This window comes from Lethenteron reissneri, chromosome 55 (assembly GCF_015708825.2).
Source record: "Lethenteron reissneri isolate LAM-NWPU_2019-01 chromosome 55, ASM1570882v1, whole genome shotgun sequence".
Lineage (NCBI taxonomy): Eukaryota > Metazoa > Chordata > Hyperoartia > Petromyzontiformes > Petromyzontidae > Lethenteron > Lethenteron reissneri.
This window is the reverse complement of record NC_083833.1, coordinates 8,096,114-8,117,920: the sequence shown is the minus strand read 5'-3', so window position 1 is coordinate 8,117,920 and position 21,807 is coordinate 8,096,114. Positions and strand designations below refer to the sequence as shown.

General features: G+C 55.1%; 1 protein-coding gene across 1 annotated transcript in view; it reads left to right on the top strand.

The window, feature by feature from the left end:
- The window catches only part of LOC133356809 (voltage-dependent L-type calcium channel subunit alpha-1D-like), a 62,905-nt gene that overhangs the window by 24,755 nt on the left and 16,343 nt on the right, over nucleotides 1-21,807 (top strand). Inside the window, exons 14-31 of the mRNA XM_061574505.1 lie at nucleotides 179-386; nucleotides 1,984-2,104; nucleotides 2,812-2,926; nucleotides 4,078-4,165; nucleotides 5,530-5,599; nucleotides 6,068-6,224; nucleotides 6,760-6,889; nucleotides 8,064-8,123; nucleotides 10,036-10,142; nucleotides 10,416-10,503; nucleotides 11,520-11,627; nucleotides 12,720-12,772; nucleotides 14,959-15,099; nucleotides 15,685-15,886; nucleotides 16,538-16,696; nucleotides 17,026-17,136; nucleotides 17,854-17,937; nucleotides 18,908-18,958. Coding sequence (XP_061430489.1) covers nucleotides 179-386; nucleotides 1,984-2,104; nucleotides 2,812-2,926; nucleotides 4,078-4,165; nucleotides 5,530-5,599; nucleotides 6,068-6,224; nucleotides 6,760-6,889; nucleotides 8,064-8,123; nucleotides 10,036-10,142; nucleotides 10,416-10,503; nucleotides 11,520-11,627; nucleotides 12,720-12,772; nucleotides 14,959-15,099; nucleotides 15,685-15,886; nucleotides 16,538-16,696; nucleotides 17,026-17,136; nucleotides 17,854-17,937; nucleotides 18,908-18,958 — 2,053 coding nt within the window. The remainder of the gene's footprint in view (nucleotides 1-178; nucleotides 387-1,983; nucleotides 2,105-2,811; nucleotides 2,927-4,077; nucleotides 4,166-5,529; nucleotides 5,600-6,067; nucleotides 6,225-6,759; nucleotides 6,890-8,063; nucleotides 8,124-10,035; nucleotides 10,143-10,415; nucleotides 10,504-11,519; nucleotides 11,628-12,719; nucleotides 12,773-14,958; nucleotides 15,100-15,684; nucleotides 15,887-16,537; nucleotides 16,697-17,025; nucleotides 17,137-17,853; nucleotides 17,938-18,907; nucleotides 18,959-21,807) is intronic.

The following is a 21,807-nucleotide window of genomic DNA, read 5'->3' as shown; positions in this document are numbered from 1 at the left end:
CCAGCCAACCAGACACTAACCATACCAGCCAACCAAGCCTTAACCACACTCAACAACCAGACACTAACCACACTAGACAACCAGATCCTAGCCCCTCATAACGCCGGAACAATGTATCCGTGGCGATCAAGGAGTGGACAGATCTTCATGGTCATCATCGGCGCTTGCTCCGCCACAGGTACTGGAACGCCCTCAGCAACCTCGTGGTGTCGCTGCTCAACTCGATGCGCTCCATCGCCTCGCTGCTGCTGCTCCTCTTCCTCTTCATCATCATCTTCTCGCTGCTCGGCATGCAGCTGTTCGGAGGAAAGTTCAACTTCGACTCGACGCAACTCCACCGCAGCTCCTTCGACTCGTTCCCCATCGCGCTGCTCACCGTCTTCCAGGTGGGCGAGCCCCTCCCCCCCCCCGCCCACTTCCCCCCTCCCGGGCCCTGATTGGTCGGTCGTCACAGGGACTCCTCTGCTTACAAAACGAGTGAGGTTCCAGAGGTCTGTTCGTAAGTCGATTCCAAACTTGTTGTACGGTATGTACACTAAACACGGGGAATGGCTTTAAAAGTTGTATAATCTCCTGGAGATGCCACTGGTTCTTCACATTCTGTAGATGTAGATGCCACTGGTTCTTCATGTTCTGCAGATGTAGATGCCACTGGTTCTTCGCGTTCTGCAGATGTAGATGCCACTGGTTCTTCACATTCTGCAGATGTAGATGCCACTGGTTCTTCACGTTCTGCAGATGTAGATGCCACTGGTTATTCACGTTCTACAGATGTAGATGCCACTGGCTCTTCACGTTCTGCAGATGTAGATACCACTGGTTCTTCACGTTCTGCACATATAGATGCCACTGGTTCTTCACGTTCTGCAGATGTAGATGCCACTGGTTCTTCATGTTCTGCAGATGTAGGTCTGATTGGTTCTTCACATTCTGCAGATGTAGATGCCACTGGTTCTTCACGTTCTGCAGATGTAGATGCCACTGGTTCTTCACATTCTGCAAATGTAGATGCCACTGGTTCTTCACGTTCTGCAGATGTAGATGCCACTGGTTATTCACGTTCTACAGATGTAGATGCCACTGGCTCTTCACGTTCTGCAGATGTAGATACCACTGGTTCTTCACGTTCTGCACATATAGATGCCACTGGTTCTTCACGTTCTGCAGATGTAGATGCCACTGGTTCTTCATGTTCTGCAGATGTAGGTCTGATTGGTTCTTCACATTCTGCAGATGTAGATGCCACTGGTTCTTCACGTTCTGCAGATGTAGATGCCACTGGTTCTTCACGTTCTGCAAATGTAGATGCCACCACCGCCATCTATTGCACGGCAGTTGAACTTACGACTCTCAATCCGAACAGGCAACTGGACGCACGGACAGGTTTGTTCGTATCTCTGAAAGTTCGTAACTCGAATGTCCGTATATAGAGGAGACCCTGTAGACCGGGTGGTTGGCCAGCCTCCGCCTGGATTGATTGGCGGACGAAAGTACCGTGTGGCTAAGGTTCCCCGAGTGCAAGCGGCAAGATGGGAGTTGCCGATCATGCGCGTGGGTGGCAGGGGGGAGAGATGTTGAATTCTCGACGAATGGCTTTGTGTTTTTGTTTTGAATTTCAAACGTTCACAACGGTGAGAATTCGGGCCACGACATCTCCTGTGGATCATGCACGTGTCCTGTGCCTACCTTACCATCTGTCCCATGGGCACTGTCAGTGTCTCGTTTGTACTATCTTGTCTGTACTCCCTGTACTGACTCATCTGTGCTTTACGTATACTCATTCCATCTTGCCTGTAGTTATTTTTCTTGTCTGTACTGTCTGTGTCGTACCCTCTTTTTTCGTCCGTACACTATCTGTCCGATCTTTACCAATTGTAACCGTTCGTCTCGTCCGTACTCCGTCTCTCCTGTGCCGCTCGCGTCTCGTCCGCACCGTCTGTAGCCTCTGTACCGTCTCATCTCTACTCCCTCCTGTGTCTGCAGATCCTCACTGGGGAAGACTGGAACACGGTGATGTACAACGGGATCCGTGCCTACGGGGGCCCCTCCTTCCCCGGCATCCTCGTCTGCGTGTTCTTCATCATCCTCTTCATCTGCGGGAACTGTATCCTCCGCTGGCGGTGGAGATGGCGTTTGGGGTTGGGCGGGGGCGAGTCGGTCCCAGCCATGGCCCCATTAATCTTCTCGATTGTTCCGTCACTTGATTGGTTCCGTTAGGCCAGGACACGGCAACCTGTGGCTCCTGAGCCCCCCCCCCCCCTGCGGGCAGCCGTTATTTTTTTACGTTTAATATAATTTGTCGTCAAAATCAGATATGAAATAGCAGGAAATGGGTCACTATGGAATGTCTTGGTGATGACAAAATGTACAGCAGGGGGGGAGGGGTGGGTGTGGACTAAATCGATGCAGCTTCGTCCATCTGCGTCTGTGTTTATGTACAAGGAGCTCTGCTTGTGATGCGGTTCATCAAACTATTTTGGACAAAAACAAAGGCTGCTCTTCTTTGAAAGGTTCCCGACCCCTAGGATAGGTTGATGGGAACATCCCCAGCCCGCTTTGGCCACGACATTCGGCTGTCGCCGGTGTCTCCCCCAAAGCATTCGCGAGTAGCGGGATCTCGTCCCGGTTCAAACCATCGCCCGTCCCCGCGCCCGACTCCCGGTGCGGGAACAGGGCGGTCGCTACCCGAGCGGCACCTTCCGTCTTCGTCGTTTTTCGTTCATCGGCCGGCGGTCGGCGGAAAACCTCCCCCCCCCCGTTCCTTTTTTAAACCCGCGGCGATCGGGGTCCTGAGCAGCAACTCCGCGGCAGACATTCTGCTCAACGTGTTCCTGGCCATCGCCGTGGACAACCTGGCGGACGCCGAGAGCCTCACGTCGGCTCAGAAGGAGGCCGAGGAGGAGCGGGAGAGGAAGAAGACGGCGAGGTGAAGCGGCGCGGTCGGCACGGGCACCCGGTGCAGGGATCGAAACATGCCCCCCACCCCCCCCCCCATTCAATTTCCCCCACACCCCCTCCCCCAACCACCTTTTCGTCCGTTGCAGTTGCACCGTCTGCACTCCCGTAGCCCCGGTGCCACAATCGCTCAAGTAAACAGGATGTCCACATCTTCTTGGTTCTTTCGGGAAAGTCACGTCGAATGGAAATAATAAAAAATAAATAAAACATAATAAAATACAATTCTCACGACGTTTCGGCCACAACGCAAGCAGCCGTCCTCAGGTGAAGAACAGGTCTGTCAAGAAGACAGAGTATGTTCTTCACCTGAGGACGGCTGCTTGCGTTGTGGCCGAAACGTCGTGAGAATAATTTTATGTTTTATTTTTATTATTTTATTATTTCCATTCTACGTGACTTTACCGAAAGAACCAAGAAGATGAATCCCTGCAGTCACGAAAGCTTTAAATCAAAGGATGTCCACAATATAGGTTTTTTTTTGGGTTAGATCGCGTCAATATAAATGTGTCATTAAACTCACCACCACCCGACAGAGCCAATTAGTAAGGTTTGTCACGGAAACAAAACGTGCCAATTCGTTATTAGTACAGCACACCGGTGTGTTGGAGAGTAAACCCACAACATTTAAAATTCAAGTACTGGGTTTACTCTCCAACGTTTTGTTTACGTAACAAACCTTACTCATTGGCTGTGTTATGGATAATATCGGTCGCGAAAGCCTACGTTTTAAACTGAACAGGATGTGCTTGGCATTGTGGGAGGATTGCTCGCTGATAATCGGGCATACATACCACAGTAGCCAAGCAGAATCTAATTGCACTCTTAGCCCTATGTATGTATGTTGAACGTCTTTTGCACCGTGCCAATCGGAGGTGCCCTAACCCGAACCACATCAGCCAATCGGAGCCTCGTCGCATTGCTAAACCCTGGCGATAGCTACACAGGCCGACCGGACCCTGACAAACCATGGCTGCATCCGCACGCGCGCAATTCGTGGCGTCCCTCGTGAATGAGTCAGTCTTCGGCGACGAATTCATGTGTCCGCACTCGCCTCGTCGCCTGGGTAAGCAGAGCGACGTGGTCACGTGACGCTGTGCCGCCACCGTTTACGCCAAGCAGGGCGGCGAACGCGGAGAAGCCGAAGAACGAGCTCGCGGACGCGGCGGAGACGGAGACACAGGGCGGTGCACTGGATGCTGCAGCTAAGGTCAGCCAGGCTGGGGTGGGGGGTGGGGGGTTAGAGTGGACCTGGGCTGGGGTGGTTGTGGGCACCGGGAGGCTCTCAATACTTCTTTTCCATTGCACAACCGAGCCGTGCCGGGGCCGCGTCGAGCCAGCCCAGCATGGGTCAGGAGGCACCAGGTTGTTGTTTTTTCCACTGGGCTGCTGACATCGGACGCGATGATGAACGGGTCGAGTCCGTGTGTAGATGACGCGGTGACTTCGCATCCTCGCAGTGACCTGGCTGACCTCGCGCGTAACGAACGTGTCGTTATCCCTGGCCCTGCTTGGGCCCTGAGCCAGATTCAGACGTCCACTTGCAATGGGGAGATGTTAACTACCTCGCCTGGTATACAGGAGGTCGTGGGTTTGATGCCGACCCTGACGCCTGCTGCTGTATATTTGGAGTTTGCATATATCTCTCCCCGTGGTTGCGTGGAATTGTCTCTGGGTCCTCCGGTTTTTCTCTCCACGTTTAGAATTAACATGCATTTGGAATATTCGGCGGCTATACATTTCCACGGGATGATAACCCACTTCTTTGAGCTATGATTTGTGAGAGCCAGGTCGCCTTCTGAAAAATATCTACGTAGCTTAGTGGGTGGGGCCTTATCTGGTAAACAAACAAAACGTTTTTTATTTATAGGCCAGCAAGCGTGGCACGGTATGATTCTGGATCGGCACGGCAAACAACCAGTGGAATGCCAGTTTAACCCTTAGTAGTCATAGTAGTAGTAGGGCTTTTATGACCCATATTATCCACAATACAGGCGTTTTTTTTGTTTAGATTGTGTAATTATATATATATAATTATAAATGTGCGTCGTTAACCCACCACCGCCCGACACAGCTAATCAGCAATGGTTAGTCACGTGAACAAAACGTGTCAATTAGTTACTACTTCAGCACTAACTGTTTGTGTGTTGGAGAGTAAACCCTCTACGACGTTTACATGTTGAGTTCTGTGACGTTTCGCTGGTGAGTACAAGCAGCTTTATCAGGTGATTTTGCCCGATGTGCCGGTGGGACTCCATGAGTCCGTGAGGGTCCCAGCCACGAGATCGGCTCGGATTTACCGGTGGGAGTCCATGAGTCGGTGAGAGTCCCAGCAATGGACTTGGCTCAGGTGAGCTGGTGGCACTCCATAAGTGCATGAGGGTCCCAGCAATGGACTTGGCTCGGGTTTGCCGGTGGGACTCCATGAGGGGTGGCAAGGATTTGTCTATCGCCTTTGAAGTGCGCCGGCCGCTCTCTCGTGCGATCCCATGTCGATGTTTTGTGCAAAAAAAAAATTGCCATTTGTGGTAACGGACTCTTGCTTGGGGGTGGCGTTTCACCCTGCCGCTTCAGGCTGTTGGAGCGAGAGTGGATCCCAGAGGACACGTGCAAGGACCCTCACATTCTGCTACACACCCCCCAGGTTGGTTATAAATCATGGGACCCCTCAACCCTGCCCCCCCACTCCTTTCCGAGAGAGGATCGATTGGCCAGGTGACGATGCAGCGTCTGCCGCTGTTAAACGATTTAAAAAGATTTTTTATTTCACCAGATAAGGCCCACTGAGCTGTGTGGAACTTTGTCAGAAGCGAAAATTCTAGTGGCCAAACACTCAATGCGTGACGTTGATTCTTAACGTGGAGGGAAAAACCGGGAGGACCCGGAGAAAAATCGTTGTGGCTGCGACGGGGAAAGAGACACGCAAACTCCAAATATACAGCAGGCGTCACGGTCGGAATCGAACCCACCACCTTCTGTGTACCAGGCGAGGTAGTTCCCATCTCTCCACCGCCTGGAGATGCGGTCACGTTTACCCTCCGCCGTGTAAACCCTCAACGGATTGTTAACGGCGCAGCCCCCAGGACATCTCAAGCTGTGGATCCCTCGCCAGGCAACGGGACGGACGACGATGGCGACGGTGGCGTGGTGGAGGAAGAGGGGTCGGCTGCGCGACCGCGACCCCTCCGGCTGTCCGAACTCCGCTTGCCCGAGAGGCAGCAGAGCGTGCCGCGCAGCTCCTCCTTCTTCATCTTCGGCAGCGCGAACCCGTGAGCCCTTCCCGTCGGAGCCGAGCGTCGACGCACCACCGCATCCCTCGACCTGCCCAAATGAGCGCCGATTCGGGGGCCTCGCCTCCCATTCGCAGCCCGGAGGCAAATCGGTGCAATTTTCCTCGTTCACGTGGCGGGGACGAGTTTGCCCGAGGGACGATCACTGCTGATTACTGCCCCCCTCCCCCACACCCCCCACAAAAGTGGTACTGATTTTATCGACCCTCTCCCCCACCCTGAGGGATCGCCCCCCCTCACCACCCCACCCCTCGCCACCCCCACCCCCCTTGCCATCCGCCCCTCGCCATCCCTCCCCCTCGCCAGCCCCCCTCGCCCCCCCCCCCCCCTCTTGGAGATGGCACACTCTCGTTTGCAAGCTCGTGCACTTTTTGCGCAATCTGACAAGGGGGGTGGGGGGGGGGCTTTTCCGGTCAAGATTTTGAGTGCGCGGCCTCAAAGAGAACGTGGCGGACAACCCACCTCACCCCCACCTCACCCCCCACCCCACCGCTCCTTCTTTCTGTCTCCCCAGCGTCCGCGTGTTCTGTTTTCGGGTCGTGAACCGCCTGACCTTCGCCAACTTCATCCTGGCCGTCATCATCCTGAGCAGCCTCGCGCTGGGTGCCGAGGATCCCATCCAGCCACACTCGCTGCGCAACCAGGTTCACACACGCCTCCAGTTTGACACGTGCAAGCGGGCGTAGCCGTTCGGCTTTCACGGCCAATATTATTCGCGATAATGGGTATGGTGGGGTTTGGGGTTAGATCGCCTCAAAATGTAAATGCGTCGTTCTCCCACCACCACCACCGCCGCCGCCGCCACCCGACGCAGCCAATTGGGTGAGGTTTGTCACGTGAAAGAAACGTGCCGATTAGTTACTAGTTCAGCACACTGGCTGTGTGTTGGAGAGCAAACCCACGACGTTTACAATTCGAGTACGACGTTTCGAGTGGCTTGCAGATGGCGCGTTGACGCTGTGTGTTCACTTGCAGCGCGTGGCGTGACGCGGTACCGAGCTGCATTGGCTTCCGGTTGCCGAACGAATTCGTTACGAGGTCGCACTCGTTACGCACACAAAGCGCTTGCCACAAATGAACCACAATCACCTCGCTGATCTCGTCAAGGGGCTATAAACCATCACGCGAACTCCGGTCATCTTCGCAACTGCTTTTGACGAACCATCGAACAAAGACGGTTACCGCATCACGCGCTTTCAAATGCGCTGCGGTGGCCGTCTGGAATGCTCTCCCTTCCGATATTAGGGAGCCACTGGGAGCTACGCACTTTTAAATCATCCAGATTAAAAACTCATTTGTTTAAAACTGCTTTTTGTGATTAGTTTGTTGTCCTTCCTCCGAAACTTTGATTAGCACGGTTGGCTGCGTACGGTGCGAAAGAAGTTCAACGTACACACGTACATAGACTCACACAGTCACTCACCCACTCACATAGTCACTCATCCACACACTCACCCACCCTCCGATTAGCACGGTTGACTACGTACGGTGCGAAAGAAGTTCAACGTGCACACGTACATAGACTCACACAGTGACTCAACCGCTCACACAGTCACTCATCCACACACTCACCCACCTTCCGATTAGCACGGTTGACTACGTACGGTGCGAAAGAAGTTCAACATACGTACGCACAAGGAAGGCCTCACTATCCCCGACCGTGGCCCTGCTTGGCCCCGAGCCAGGCGACGCCGCACAACGAGCGAGCCACGGCGCGTGAAGCTGACCCAGCGGACCACGAGGTTCGGGTCGCGCCGCGACGGCCCCGGGTCTCGGCGCGCCTTGCCTTGCGTCTCACGCCGCGATTTTGGTTTTCAGATCCTGGGATACGCCGATTACCTCTTCACCGGCATCTTCACGCTGGAGATCCTCATGAAGGTGACCGCCACGTGTCCCGCCTCCCGCGCCTTCACGGACCGTCGCGATGAGACGTGTCGCGCCGAGGGCGTGTTGAGCAATCATCAGGCGCGCGTGGTGTATCGTGACCTAATGTCAATGGCGTGGTGATGACATCATCAGCTCAGGGGGTGCGGCGATCGGTCAGCGTGGGGGGCCCCCAACATCTGATTTGTCTCGCACGGTCGCACCCAGGCTATTATTGTATATCGCGGGCTCCTCTTGCCTAATCACGCCATTATGTGTGTGTCGGGAGTGGTAGTGTAGCGGTTAGCGCACTGCGCTATGAACCTGGCGACCCGATCAGCACCAGTGGCAAATGTTTTAACCAGTCCTGGGCCTCCCCTAGGTCCACTCAGCCTCAAATTAGTACCCGGTGCTGCACATAAACATCAGCACTGGGAGACAAAGGCGGCCGGGCGTGGTGCTGGCCACCCACCCACCCCCTCGCCTCCTGTATTCTTGTCAGAAAGGGTAAACGCCTATTATTTTTTCCATCAAGAAAAGTACATTTACAATGGCCGACGTTTCGGGCACTGGGTCCTTCACAGCACACAGAGAGGCCAGCGGAGAGGTAGAGTGGATAAGGGGTTGGAGACGGAACTTCATATACAACCATGGGGCCCGAAAAATAATTCGATTACGCAATTGTTTCCTGACGGAACAGTTTTTTTTCACGCAGTTCACTTTGTGGTCCATTCCTGGGTTCAATTATCGTCTTTATGGACGTGGTTTTGGGGCCAGCCACACCATCCCCTCCTCCAGCGTGCCGGCCGCAAACAGGTGCTCGCTAACAGCACTTGCCCTCAAACAGTGCAGTGAAGAATTCCCCGGGAGATCTTTATGTAATGACGACTTGACAATAGGTTTTGCCCCTTTTTTTCTGACAACAAAACAGGTGTTACGATGTTCAAACACCAAACTGAAACCTTTTACAAGGAATCATGTGTGCATTAACCACACTACTTGTGGTCAGAATGAAAAAAAAAACATACTCTGATAATATATTCATTGTCCTTGAAACTGATTGGTCCACACCAGAAACATCTTTTTTTTGAGCCTCGTTTCAAGACCAGAGGACGCCAAAACGCCTTTTGTAGAAGGTTTCAGTTTGGTGTTTTAACATCTTAACACCTGTTTTGTTGCCAGAAAAAAAGGGGGAAAACCTATTATCATATTTTGGTACTGGCAAAGATGACCCCATGATAATGACGACTTGACACACTTATCTTGAAGGCGCGTTCACTTGACATCAGGCGGAGACCCCCACTGCAACAGCCCCGAGTCTCCCGCGTATCTCTCTCTTATATACCAACACGAGACCACGCCCCCATTCCCGGACCTTCTCGCTCACTCTGGACGCTCGCTCCACCGGCAGACTCTACCGCCACCTGGCCGTGCTCCCTTCTCGATCATTCCCAAAGCCACTAGTGCATTCGCACTGCAGGCTGACTCCCCTGTTATTACCTCCCGTGGCCACTAGTGCATTCGCACTGCAGGCTGACTCCCCTGTCATTATCTCCCGTGGCGACTAGTGCATTCGCACTGCAGGCTGACTCCCCTGTCATTACCTCCCGTGGCCACTAGTCCATTCACACTGCACGCTGACTCCCCTGTCATTACCTCCCGTGGCCACTAGTGCATTCGCACTGCAGGCTGACTCCCCTGTCATTATCTCCAGTGGCGACGAGTGCGTTCGCACTACAGGCTGACTACCCTGTGATTACCTCCCTTGGCCACTAGTCCACTCACACTGCACGCTGACTCCCCTGTCATTATCTCCCGTGCCCACTAGTGCTTTTGCACTGCAGGCTGACTCCCCTGTCATTACCTCCCGTGGCCACTAGTCCACTCACACTGCATGTTGACTCCACATTTGTGTCCGTGCGTGCAGCTCACAGCGTACGGAGCGTTTCTGCACAAGGGTTCCTTCTGCCGGAGCTGCTTCAACTTGCTGGACCTGCTGGTGGTGGGGGTCTCCCTCCTGTCCTTCGGCATGCAGTACGCAGAGCAGCACGCACCGTGCCGTAGACACGCAGCGTGCGGTACACACGGTGAAGTACACAGAGCCGCACGCAGCGTGCGGTACACAGGCAGCGTGGAGTACGCACAGCGGCACGCAACTTGCAGTACACACCTTGCAGTGCACATTGCAGTACGCACCGTACTGTCGCGGCGGAGACCCCACGTGTGTCGCGTGCCGCTGCCCCCCCCCCCCGCTGTCCCCCCCCCCCCCCCCCGCTGCCCCCCCCCCCCCCCGCTGTCCCCCGGCAGGTCGAGCGCCATCTCCGTGGTGAAGATCCTACGCGTGCTGCGCGTGCTGCGTCCACTCCGCGCCATCAACCGCGCCAAGGGCCTCAAGGTACGCCACCTCCGGCCCCCGAGGAGCCGCTCGGCCCGCCCGTGACAATCCGTGGGACGCGCTCGGTGATGATGGGACGGTGGGGGGGGGCCTCGACCGGACTCGAAGGTGGAGTCAGTGCCCCTCTCCCGCGCCGCTGTGCGCCTGCCTCGGCAAGGCGAGCGTGTCGATAATAATGACGACGAACGACGTTTGATGTTTACGAAGAACGGTAAAAGTGCAGGCGGTGGGCTAAATGTTACGCTTGAGCTCACGGAGCGAACGAGATGGAGAAACGGAGAAACGATCCGCATGAGACGAATAAGGGAAACGGGCGCGGCACGCGGACTTAGAGGAGAGATGGGGCTGATGTGGCACGGGAGGACGTGGAGCTGAGCGGCGGTGTCAAGGCCGGCCTCTGTGGAGGAGGCTCGTGAAGGACGCTGCTGCTGCTGCTACTGGGCAGTGGGAGGCAGTCGCCCTGCAGCCACAACGGATGGCAGAGGAGCGACACTCACAACAACGAGCGGAGCGCCGGGCGGCTAAAACGCAGCGAGTTGGCACAGTAGGGCGCGCAGGTGATGCGTCGGCCCGTCGTCTCAAGTCAGTCGACCCGTGGCACCTGAAGGGTCTGTCCCGTGACCTGGCAGCAGCGAGCCTTCGACACTTTACGTGACAGTCTCGACGTGCACCTAGCCTGGCACGAACGCAGTGGCGACGTCACCGCCACTTGGCTGCCATTGACGTCGTTGATCGTCTTTCGTGCGCGCGCGTTTGAGATGGTGCGCGAGAGTGACGCGCGTGCGTGTGCGCAAATGCGCCGTGTGAATTTGTGTGCGTGCGTGTGTGTGCGCGTGCGCACGTGTGCGCTCACGCGTGTGCTCGCCCGTACGCGCGTCTCTACATGCCTGTCCGTGCATGTATGTGCACTTGTGTGTGTGCGTACGCACGTGCACAAGTGTGTGTGTGTGTGTGCGCACGCGTGCGTCTGCGCGTGTGCGTGCGCGTGCGTCTGCGCGTGTCTGCGGACGACGCAGCACGTGGTGCAGTGCGTGTTCGTGGCGTTGCGAACCATCGGGAACATCCTCCTGGTCACCACGCTGCTCCAGTTCATCTTCGCATGCGTCGGCGTGCAGCTCTTCAAGGTTTGAGACCGTGCGGTGGCATCATTATCATCAGTGTCGTCATCATCATCATCATCGTCGTCATCATCATCATCATTCTCGTCATCATCATCGTCATCATCGTTGTCGTCGTCGTCATCATCATCGTCATCATCATCATCGTCGTCGTCATCATCCTCGTCATCATCATTGTCGTCATCATCGTCGTCGTCATCATCATCGTCGGCCGCGGTCACCTCCCTTGCCATTCCAAGCCAGTGCCGTAGACGTCGCGCAGACGAGCGCAGTGCCCCTGAACCCCACCCGTAGCCTTTGACAGGCTGTCGGCGAGCACCTATTAAGGCCGCCACGGTGGTGTGGCCGGGGTTCCGTGCCCGGCTGCACCCCCCCGCCCCCCCCGCCTGCGAGAGGTACCCGTTTAAGGCTGAGTCGACCTAGGGGAAGCCCATATTAGAGGTGATGATGGGTACCTGTAACCCAGCGACCCCCCTCCCCACCTCCTTTGCGTAACTGATCACTGATGACGGCCGTGAGTGGGAATCGAACTCGGGTGGGGATGCCCGGTTCACGGCGCAGTGCCGCTACCCACGGTGCCAGCGCTCATTGAACCGCTCATGTCAGGCTTGTTGTACGCGTGTCTCATGTGCTACACGTGCTATGCGTCTTGTATGTTGTATGCATGTTCCGTGTCACGTGTGCTGTGTGTCGTGCGTTTTCACGCGCGCTGTGCACCGTGCATGTCGCATGCGTGTCTCACATGTGACGCGTGCTATGTGGTTCAATTACGATCTGTGGCTCACGTGTCATGTCAAAAGCGTCAGGCGTGTTGCATGCTCGTCTCGCATCTCACGTGTTATGCGTCACGCGTGTTGCACGCTCGTCACACGTGTTGCACGCGTCACGTGTGTTGCACGCCTGCCTCACTTGTCACATCTGATGCGTCACGCGTGTTGCATGCTCGTCTCGCATCTCACGTGTTATGCGTCACGCGTGTTGCACGCTCGTCACACGTGTTGCACGCGTCACGTGTGTTGCACGCCTGCCTCACTTGTCACATCTGATGCGTCACGCGTGTTGCACGCTCGTCTCGCGTGCCGTGTGTGCCGTGAGCAGGGGAAGCTGTTCAGCTGCACCGATCAGTCAAAGCACAACCCAAGCGAGTGCAGGTCCGTGCCCTCCCAAGTCCGCATCCAACGAGTTTGAGTAACGGTGAACCGATTGATTAATGGGCGCCGCGGTGGCGAGGAGATGTTACCTACCTCGCCTGGTACACAGGAGGTCGTGGGTTCGACCCCGGCCCTGACGCCTGCTGCTGTATATTTGGAGTTTGCGTGTCTCTCTCCCCCTTGCTGCTCTTTGGCTGCCCACTTGCAGGCAGCCGTTTTAAAAAAAAAACGTAAAGCTTAAACGTAATTTAACGTTACATATTTGATTAAATATAGCAAGGAATGGAGTCCATATGGATTGTTTTGGGAAAGACAATCTACAAGAATAACTGTCAGAATTTGTTTGTCATCATCACGGTGGCTAGGGGATGTTAACTACCTCGCCTGGTATACAGGAGGTCGTGGGTTCGATCCTGGCCCTGACGCCTGCTGTTACATTTGGAGTTTGCGTGTCTCTCTCTCCCTGTGGTCGCATTTTTCCCTCCACATTTAGAATCGGCGTCACGCGTTTAGAGTATTCGGCTACTGCTATAAAATTGCACACGATGATGATGATGATGCTGCTGAGCCACTTGGTTGCGCTATCGCTTGTGATGGACAGGGCGCTTCTGAAAAATAGCTACACAGCTCAGTGAGCCCTACCCGCTGAAATAAAAAATAGTTTAGTTCAGTGTCAGAGATTAAACTTGGCTGTTGGACAGGGGCTGAACTGGGGGCACAGAATTGCTGTCAGAGACACTGAACCTGCCACCTCGATGAGACCCCTGGGTTTGAATCTGGGCATCAGCTGCCCATGTAAGGCATAGACTCGCATAGCGACCCATAGACTCACATAGAGATCCATAGACTGCCATTGAGACCCGTAGACTCACATAGAGACCCATAAACCCCCATAGAGACCCATAGACTCGCATAGAGACCCATAAACTCCGATAGAGACCCATAAACTTTCATAGAGACCCATATACTCGCATAGAGACCCATAGACTCGCATGGAGACCCATAGACTCACGTAGAGACCCATACACTCCCATAGAGACCCATAGACTCACATAGAGAACCATAGACTCACATAGAGACCCATAAACTCCCATAGAGACCCATATACTCAAATAGAGACCCATATACTCGCATAGAAACCCATAGACTCGCATGGAGACCCATAGACTCACGTAGAGACGCATACACTCCCATAGAGACCCATAGACTCACATAGAGAACCATAGACTCACATAGAGACCCATAGACTCGCATAGTGACTCATAGACCCATAGACGTACATAGAGACCCATAGACTTGCATAGAGACCCATAGACTCACATAGGGACCCATAGACTAGCATATAGACCCATAGACTAGCATAGAAACTCATAGACTCGCATAGAGACTCATAGACTTACATAGAGACCCATAAACTCCCATAGAGACCCATCGACTCGCATAGAGACCCATAGACTCACATAGAGACCAATAGACTCACAGAGATACCCATAGACTCACATAAAGACCCATAGACGTAGACTGAGCGTTGGTCAAACCGGGTTCCCAAGCGTAGCGGGGTTGATGGTCTCAACCCGGTCACCAATGACTGCACGAGAGAGAGAGAGAGAGAGAAAACCCCGGTCACATCCACGAGGCTGGCCGAAGGGTTGTCGTCCCCGCTGACGAGTTCCTTCGTTACGGTCTCGTTAACCCCTCTCCCGTTCCGAGACGTCTGCAAGTCGCGGGGTGGGGGAGGGGGGTCCCCGTTCACCGCCGCATCTCGGAACGCGCGAGCGGCTGGCGTTAATTTTATTGAGGGAGACGTAGTAGTAGCGCCGCTGTTTTTTTAAGACGTTGTTACTCACCGCACAGAACCGTAGCGACACAACCGCCGCCACTCTACGATAGCCGGCGCCAAAACTGCCGCACGCCCTCCCCGCATGGCCTTGTGGAAGTCTCGGTGCAGCGATAAAGTTATTTTAATTTTAGTCTTTTTTCGGTCCCGTTCCGATGACGTACACTATCGGTACACGTACGTCATCAGTACACGTACGTCATTGGTACACGTACGTCATCGGAACGGGAAAGGTTTTAGCTGAGCTGAGCCATGTTTGGACCGTAGGTCGGCGAGCGCACATTGTTGTTGTTGTCGTTGTTATTGTTGTTGTTGTTGTTTTGTGAGCATGGCGTCATCCTCCGTACAGGGGATACTTCGTCGTCGTGCGGGAGCACGGGCCTCCCGTGGCCGTGAGGCGCGAGTGGCAGAACAGCGAGTACAACTTCGACGACGTCCTCTCCGGCATGCTCACCCTCTTCACCGTGTCCACCTTCGAGGGCTGGCCCGGGTGAGTGTCAGCGCTCACCCTTCTTCACCGTGTCCACCTTCGAAGGCTGGCCCGGGTGAGTGTCAGCGCTCACCCTTCTTCACCGTGTCCACCTTCGAAGGCTGGCACGAGTGATTGTCAGCGCTCACCCTCTTCACCGTGTCCACCTTCGAGGGCTGGCACGGGTGAGTGGCACTGCCCATAGCGATCCGCGTGCCACGTACCGCCGGTGAGTCTCACTGTCCAGAGTGAGTGTCACTTCTATAGTGCGCTGTGAGTTTGACCTCCGGTGGCCGTGATGCTGATGAGAGTGATGATGACGCTGCTACCGCTCGTGATAATAATGCGCGTGTTCATGACGATGACGATTCTGAAGATGCTGGTGATCGTACTGACGATGATGTTGGTGATCCTGCCGATGATGATGCTGCTGATGATGATAGTGATAGCGATGTCGACGTTGATGATAACGGTGTTGACGGTGATCCTGGCGATGCCACCGACAATCACGAAGGCGACAGCGATGTTGACGCCGCTGGCGGCGGCGGCGATGACGCTACCGACAGAAGACGACGTCGACGCTGATTTTCCCGTCGTCCCCCGCAGGCTACTGTACAAGGCCATCGACTCTCGTGCCGAGGACTTGGGCCCGGCACACAACCACCGCCTGGCCGTGTCCATCTTCTTCATCGTCTACATCATCATCATCGCCTTCTTCATGATGAACATCTTCGTGGGCTTCGTCATCATCACGTTCCAGGCGCAGGGCGAGCAGGAATTCGAGAACTGCGAGCTGGACAAGAACCAGGTGAGGTGACGTGCGCACGCTTCCCCTCCGCCATGATCTATCCACTGCTGGATTAAGGTCTGTGTGACTCATTGGAACCGATATTTAAATTCTCAGACCTGGACTGTATCCAAATTAAGTGCAGCAGAACCCGAAATCTACGTGACCAGGGCGGAGTCCATCAACCTCACCACTCGCAAGAACCCAGTTCAGTGGCAACTCAGTCTATTCGAGTGTACGGCTATCATTGTGCCTCTCTGGGTCTCTTGAGGTTGTGGGTCTCTATGAGGTTATGAGTCTCTGTGTAAATCTATGGGTGTCTGTGTAAACCGGTAGGTGACCAGGGCAGGGTCCATCGGCCCGCGAGTCTTGAGATCCACGTTGTTTTTGTCTTTAGCCTATTGTCCTCCCCCCCCCCCCCCCCCACCTCCGATTAACACGGTCGGCGCGAAAGGAGTTCAACATGTGCACACGTGACGTCGTCCACAATTATTCGCAGGCGGCTGAAACCCGGATTCGGATCCGGCCAGTTCCTTGTCTCTTGACCCCTCTGGGCCGCTCGGCCACCTCACCCTGAATGTGAACCTCTCCCGCGCACATCGCTCTGTCCCTCCGCCTCTCCCGCCGACTGCCGCCGCCCGCCCGCCCGCCTGCCCGACCGACCGCGGCCAGCGCAAGTGCGTGGAGTACGCGCTGAAGGCCCGCCCGCTCAAGAGGCAGATGCCCGCGGGAGCCAGGCAGCGGTGGGTGTGGAGCATCGTCACCTCCACGCCCTTCGAGTACCTCATGTTCGTCCTCATCCTCCTCAACACGCTGTGCCTCGCCTCGCAGGTGCGTGGCCGCCCGACGGCGAGTGGACATCGAGTCACGGGCGAGCGAGGGGCGTGGGGGTTGGAGGGTGGAGGGGGTGGGCGGCTCTGCCGCTCGTCCGTCGTTCCTCGTGCATCTTGAATCGTTCGCGCTCTCTTGGAGAGCGAATGTAAAGCGCGCGCGTGCCGGCGACGCGTCACAAGTTACCGTCGCGTGACATCGACACGAGCGACCTTCTCGCGTGCCCGCCTCTACCTCGCTCCCCGCGGTGGCCGGGGAAGGCCGAGTCGTCGTACCGGAGTCGTTAATTTCGTTCTGCTTATTGTTGTCTTGTTGTTGTTGTCGCACAGCACCACGGACAGAGCAAGGGATTCAGCCGCTTCATGGACATTTGCAACGTGATCTTCACCGTGCTGTTCGCGCTCGAGATGCTGCTCAAGCTCATCGCCTTCCAGCTGAAGGTGAGGCGAGCGCCGCAAACGCCCGGCGCGGACCCACGGACTCGTGGAGTCAGACTCGGTGGAACGCATCTCCCCCCCCCACCACCGCCCCCCCCCCACCACCACCCCCAGTCCGATCCACTTGGCTGAGCCGTCGCTCACCCACCGCCGTGCCGGTCCGCCGATGGCGCTTGCGGGCGATTACTTTAGGAGCGTTCGCCCCGCACTGCAGTCGCTGTGGCCAACCTCTCACGAGCAGGGGTTGGCAAACCTTTCTGTGGCCGAAATAGTTCAAGAGGCTCATATCACACGCAGAGCTACTCGTACACAAACAAATTCTGACGGTTATTCTTGTACATTGTCTTCCCCAAAACACTCCATAGTGACTCCATTCCTTGCCATATTTAATCAAAATGTTTTACGTTAAATTACGTTTAAGATTTAAGGGGGAGAGAGACACACAAACTCCAAATATACAGCAGGTGTCGTCAGGGTCGGGATCGAACCCATGACCTCCAGCATACCAGGCGAGGTCGTTAATCTCTTCTAGCCACCGTGATGAAGAATGAGAGACACTCACGGACGTGTCCCGCCCTCGGCCACCATCCCTTCTATTGACCTGCGCCAGTCCAATCTTTGTACAAACTTCTTTATTAATGACGGCCTTCCACCCCTATGTTCCCTCCTTCTCCCCTCCCCCCTCCTCCCCCCTTCTCTTCCTTCCCTCCCCCTGCGTAGGGCTACTTCAGCGACCCGTGGAACACGTTCGACTTCCTCATCGTCGTGGGCAGCGTCATCGACGTCGTCGTCAACGAGCAGGAGGTGAGGGGGCACGGGCGCCGCGGTTACAGTGAAATCGGATTCCCGAAGAAATCGCCGATCAATATATGGAAGACAGTAGGCTTTCTTGATCGTATCAATTCGCCGCCCAGTCGATCCGGCAGCCGGCTCGGCGTCGACCGTAATTTGGATGTTAATCGCCGTGTCCCATTGGGTCGGTTGAGCGTCGTGTGACATGCCCGCACCTCTCTCTTTGTTTTTTGATTGGACAAAATATCCGCACCGTCGTTGATTCCGCCGCGGCCCGTTTTTTTTTGCGCTGACCCCGCCACGGTGACCTCTCTGCAGTTACCCTCCACGGTGACCCCCCGCGGTGACCCCCCACCTCCGACGAGTTTCCTTGCCGCGCCACCCCGGCACCCCCACGATTGGCTTCCGCCGCTCCCCCAAAACCGTAGGAGCAAACGCCGCGGAGTTCCCGAGGGAAGCTCCCCCGGCACGCGGAGAGGGGGGGGGGGGGGGTGCGGGGCGGCCGGACCGATCGTCGGGGCATCCACCACGCACCGACGGCCAAGCGGCGCAGGCCGGCCGGGAAACACGTCGGAGAGCCGCACAGCCCCACCGCGGGGCAAAACTACGCCCCCCGCCCACCCGCCCACCCGCCCTCCCGTCCCCCGCCGCCCCTCGCCGCCCTCCCGAGTAGAAAATTCTGGATTTTCGAGCAAAGCAAAACGCGACCCGAATTGGCGCAGTTGGCGGGCAACTCGCGGGCACTTGCCCGGGGTCATCGTCTCTCGTTGAGGCAGCTGCCATCCCGGGACGTCTACTTCACGTGATCATGTATGCCCCGGGTTTTTATGCATCTCGGAGGTAGGCAAACCCCTGAGCGTACTGCGTCATTGCTGGCACTGGCCTGGGTCGTACGCAAGAGCTCTGGAAGTGATGGGTCGGTCAGGTGGTTAAGGTGTTTCGTGGGTCGCGCTAACCGCTGCTTGGCTCTGTTTTCTAACAGCTGTTGTTGCTTTGCTGCAAGTTCCCCTCCACCACCGCTGGTGCGCTTCTGGTAAGAACTCCCACGGGCTGCACGGTGCCAGATCAGAGGTTTTCTCGGCTAAGCCGTTCTGGCACCTCCGCCCGCTTCTCCTGGCCCCTGTCGCCGTATCGTAGCAAAACCCCGGTCTGTCGCGGCACGGCGATACCAGGATATGCGCAGTACACACGCAGGTCGAACGGCCGGTCGCGTGCGGTTGGGTAAAGTGCGGGTGACTCCCGCCCTCTTCCAAGACATCTGGCCAGCGTGGAAGAGTAGGCCAAATTATCCTCGAGAGCGGCGCGGTTCCAGATCTCTCTCCCCGTGACCGCGTGGATTTTTCTCCGGGTCCTCCGGAAAAATAAAATATCTAGATGTCATATATATTTTTTTCTTCTTCTTGGTTCTTTCGGTAAAGTCACGTAGAAGGGAAATAATAAAATAATAAAAATAAAACATTATAAAATAATTCTCACGACGTTTCGGCCACAACGCAAGCAGCCGTCCTCAGGTGAAGAACAGGTCTGTCGGGAAGACAGCGTCTGAATGAAACACCTCAGGCTTGGAGCGTATATTTAAGCTGGGTTGAAGGGGGAAGAGCGCCTTGACAAAAGAATTTGCATATCAAGAGGAATTTAGCATATTTATGGGAAATGCAGATATGGGATTAGTCACTACTTGTGAAATGGTGGTTTCAAAGTCATATTATGCCCGTGCATTATGCAGGATTAGCAGCATCAAAGGGAGGGGATAGGGGTAGCATTAATAAAGGGGAAGGAATGTTAATAGTATGTAGCTGCAGTAACTAAACCACCACGCAAAAAACTAAAAAAAATGTCACCATAAATGAAGAATCTGGCAGGGCGATTAGCTCCCGCTCACCATCGAGCGATGGGCGCCCTGCGACAGATCCGCAGGTCGCGGTCACTTCCCACGGCGGCTCTCCTAGCGGTGGGTGGCGGCTCGCTCTCTCTGACCCCGTGCCCCCTACTGGACGTCCGTGGGGGAAAAAGAAGAGCTTCGTAGCTCATCAGATTTTTGAGAGCGGCTGTCTGTGGCTCCCTCTGGCGGAGGCCCTCTCCCAAGCGCAGCGGTGGCACCGTGAGCAAACCACTCGCGGGGGGGCCACGTATTTACCTCCACCCCTGCCCCCGGCCGCGCCCCTCCAACCTTTAATAACCGTGCGACACCGTGAACGACCGTGCGTGCCGCGTCAACTCCGCGGTCGCGTTTGCCGCCGCGACAAAAAATGTGGCACCGCTGCAGGCCACCGCGCCGGTGTCGACGGTGTCGACGGGAGAAAGGAAACCTCTGATCATGGCCTCCTCCACGTGGTGCCCTGTTGGGTGCTGGCCAGGAGCCATGTGGGCAGCTCGGGTCAGCAGGCCCCGTGTGCTTTCATTTCTTGTCCAGAGTTTTTGGGGGAGGGGGTTGCTTTGACATGTGGCCCCCCCTCCCTTCCACCCCCCCGCACCGCCCCCTCCCCTCCCCCCCCCGCTCACGAACAATGCACGCTCGCACTCGCAAAGGATTGCGTGTCGTTTGGTTAAGGTGAAATAAACTTTTTTATTTTTCTAAGGGATCCTTTCGGAAAAGAGTTTCGTGAATGCTGAGCCGGCCGCCGCTGAGATCCTGGGTTTTCGGATCCACGTTGCCGCCATCCCCGCGATTTAAGCCGGGTTCCCAAGTGCGGTTTTAGTCAATGGTCCCGGGTCTCGTCGCGGATGACTCGCAGAGTGAGAGACCCCTAGACGTTCACGAAGGCCCATAGGCCCAAATAGAAACCCATGAGCTCACATAGAGACTCGAAGGCACTCGCATAGACTTGCTTGTTATTAAACCTGGTTCCTAAGCGTGTGTGTCAGTCCGGTCACCAGTGACTTACACAAAGTTCAGTTCAGTTCATGTATTAGGTATAGCCCTGTGAGCCATTCGGCTCTTGAATCGGGTGCAACCGCAACAAACAAAAACCTGAACAAGAAACATCTTAAAGTGACTACACGCAACAGAATAATCCAGGAAAAAACAGCAAAAGTCTTCCAGAATAAGCACCGTATATCAAGGCTGTGTGTGCAAAAATCCCAGTGGGATGCAAGTCAAACAATAACAACCATAAGACAATTTAGATTAAAGTTATCAGAATAACTCTGTACTACAACAAACAAATATGTCTAAACCAGAACGTTTTCGAAATCACCAAAATAAAGCTATAAAAACAATGTAACAGTGATCATAGGAACTGTGATACAAATGTAACAATACACGATATACATAACATGTACGACCAAACTCCATAACAGCAGGAGTATCAGTAGGAGTATCAAAAATTTTCAATGCACCTTTAAAGACCCAGAGACTCGCACTCAAATTCATAGACTTACACAGAGGCCCATAAACTCACATCGACTGCGATTAAATAAACCGCGTTCATAAGTACCGTGAGTTTATGGGTTTCAGCCTGCTCACCGATGACTGCACAAACTAAAAATCACTTAAAACGAATAAAAGGCTCACCGCCTTTCCAATGTGCATCTGTGCAAGGGCATACCCACAATTGATCACGTGATACTTCTCCCATTTTTTGACGAAATCTGAACAACAACAACAACAGGAGAGACACCAGGGTGATTTTCGTGGACAAATTAAAAATACCCGACGCGGATGACGCTTAGCGAGGCGAAAATCTTCCGTCTTTGTTTGCGAGGGGGTGTCCGTTCTCGGTGTGAGGCCTTTTGCGACCGGGGCCCTTCGCTCGCCTGGCTCCTGCGATTGTGGAACTCGCTGCCAATGGCTGTCCAGACAGTCCGGGTCGCCGGCATGGAACCTTCAAGTACTTCCGCCCCCCGTTCGGAAGGAGTTTCCTTGTTGAGCGAAGTCGCTTC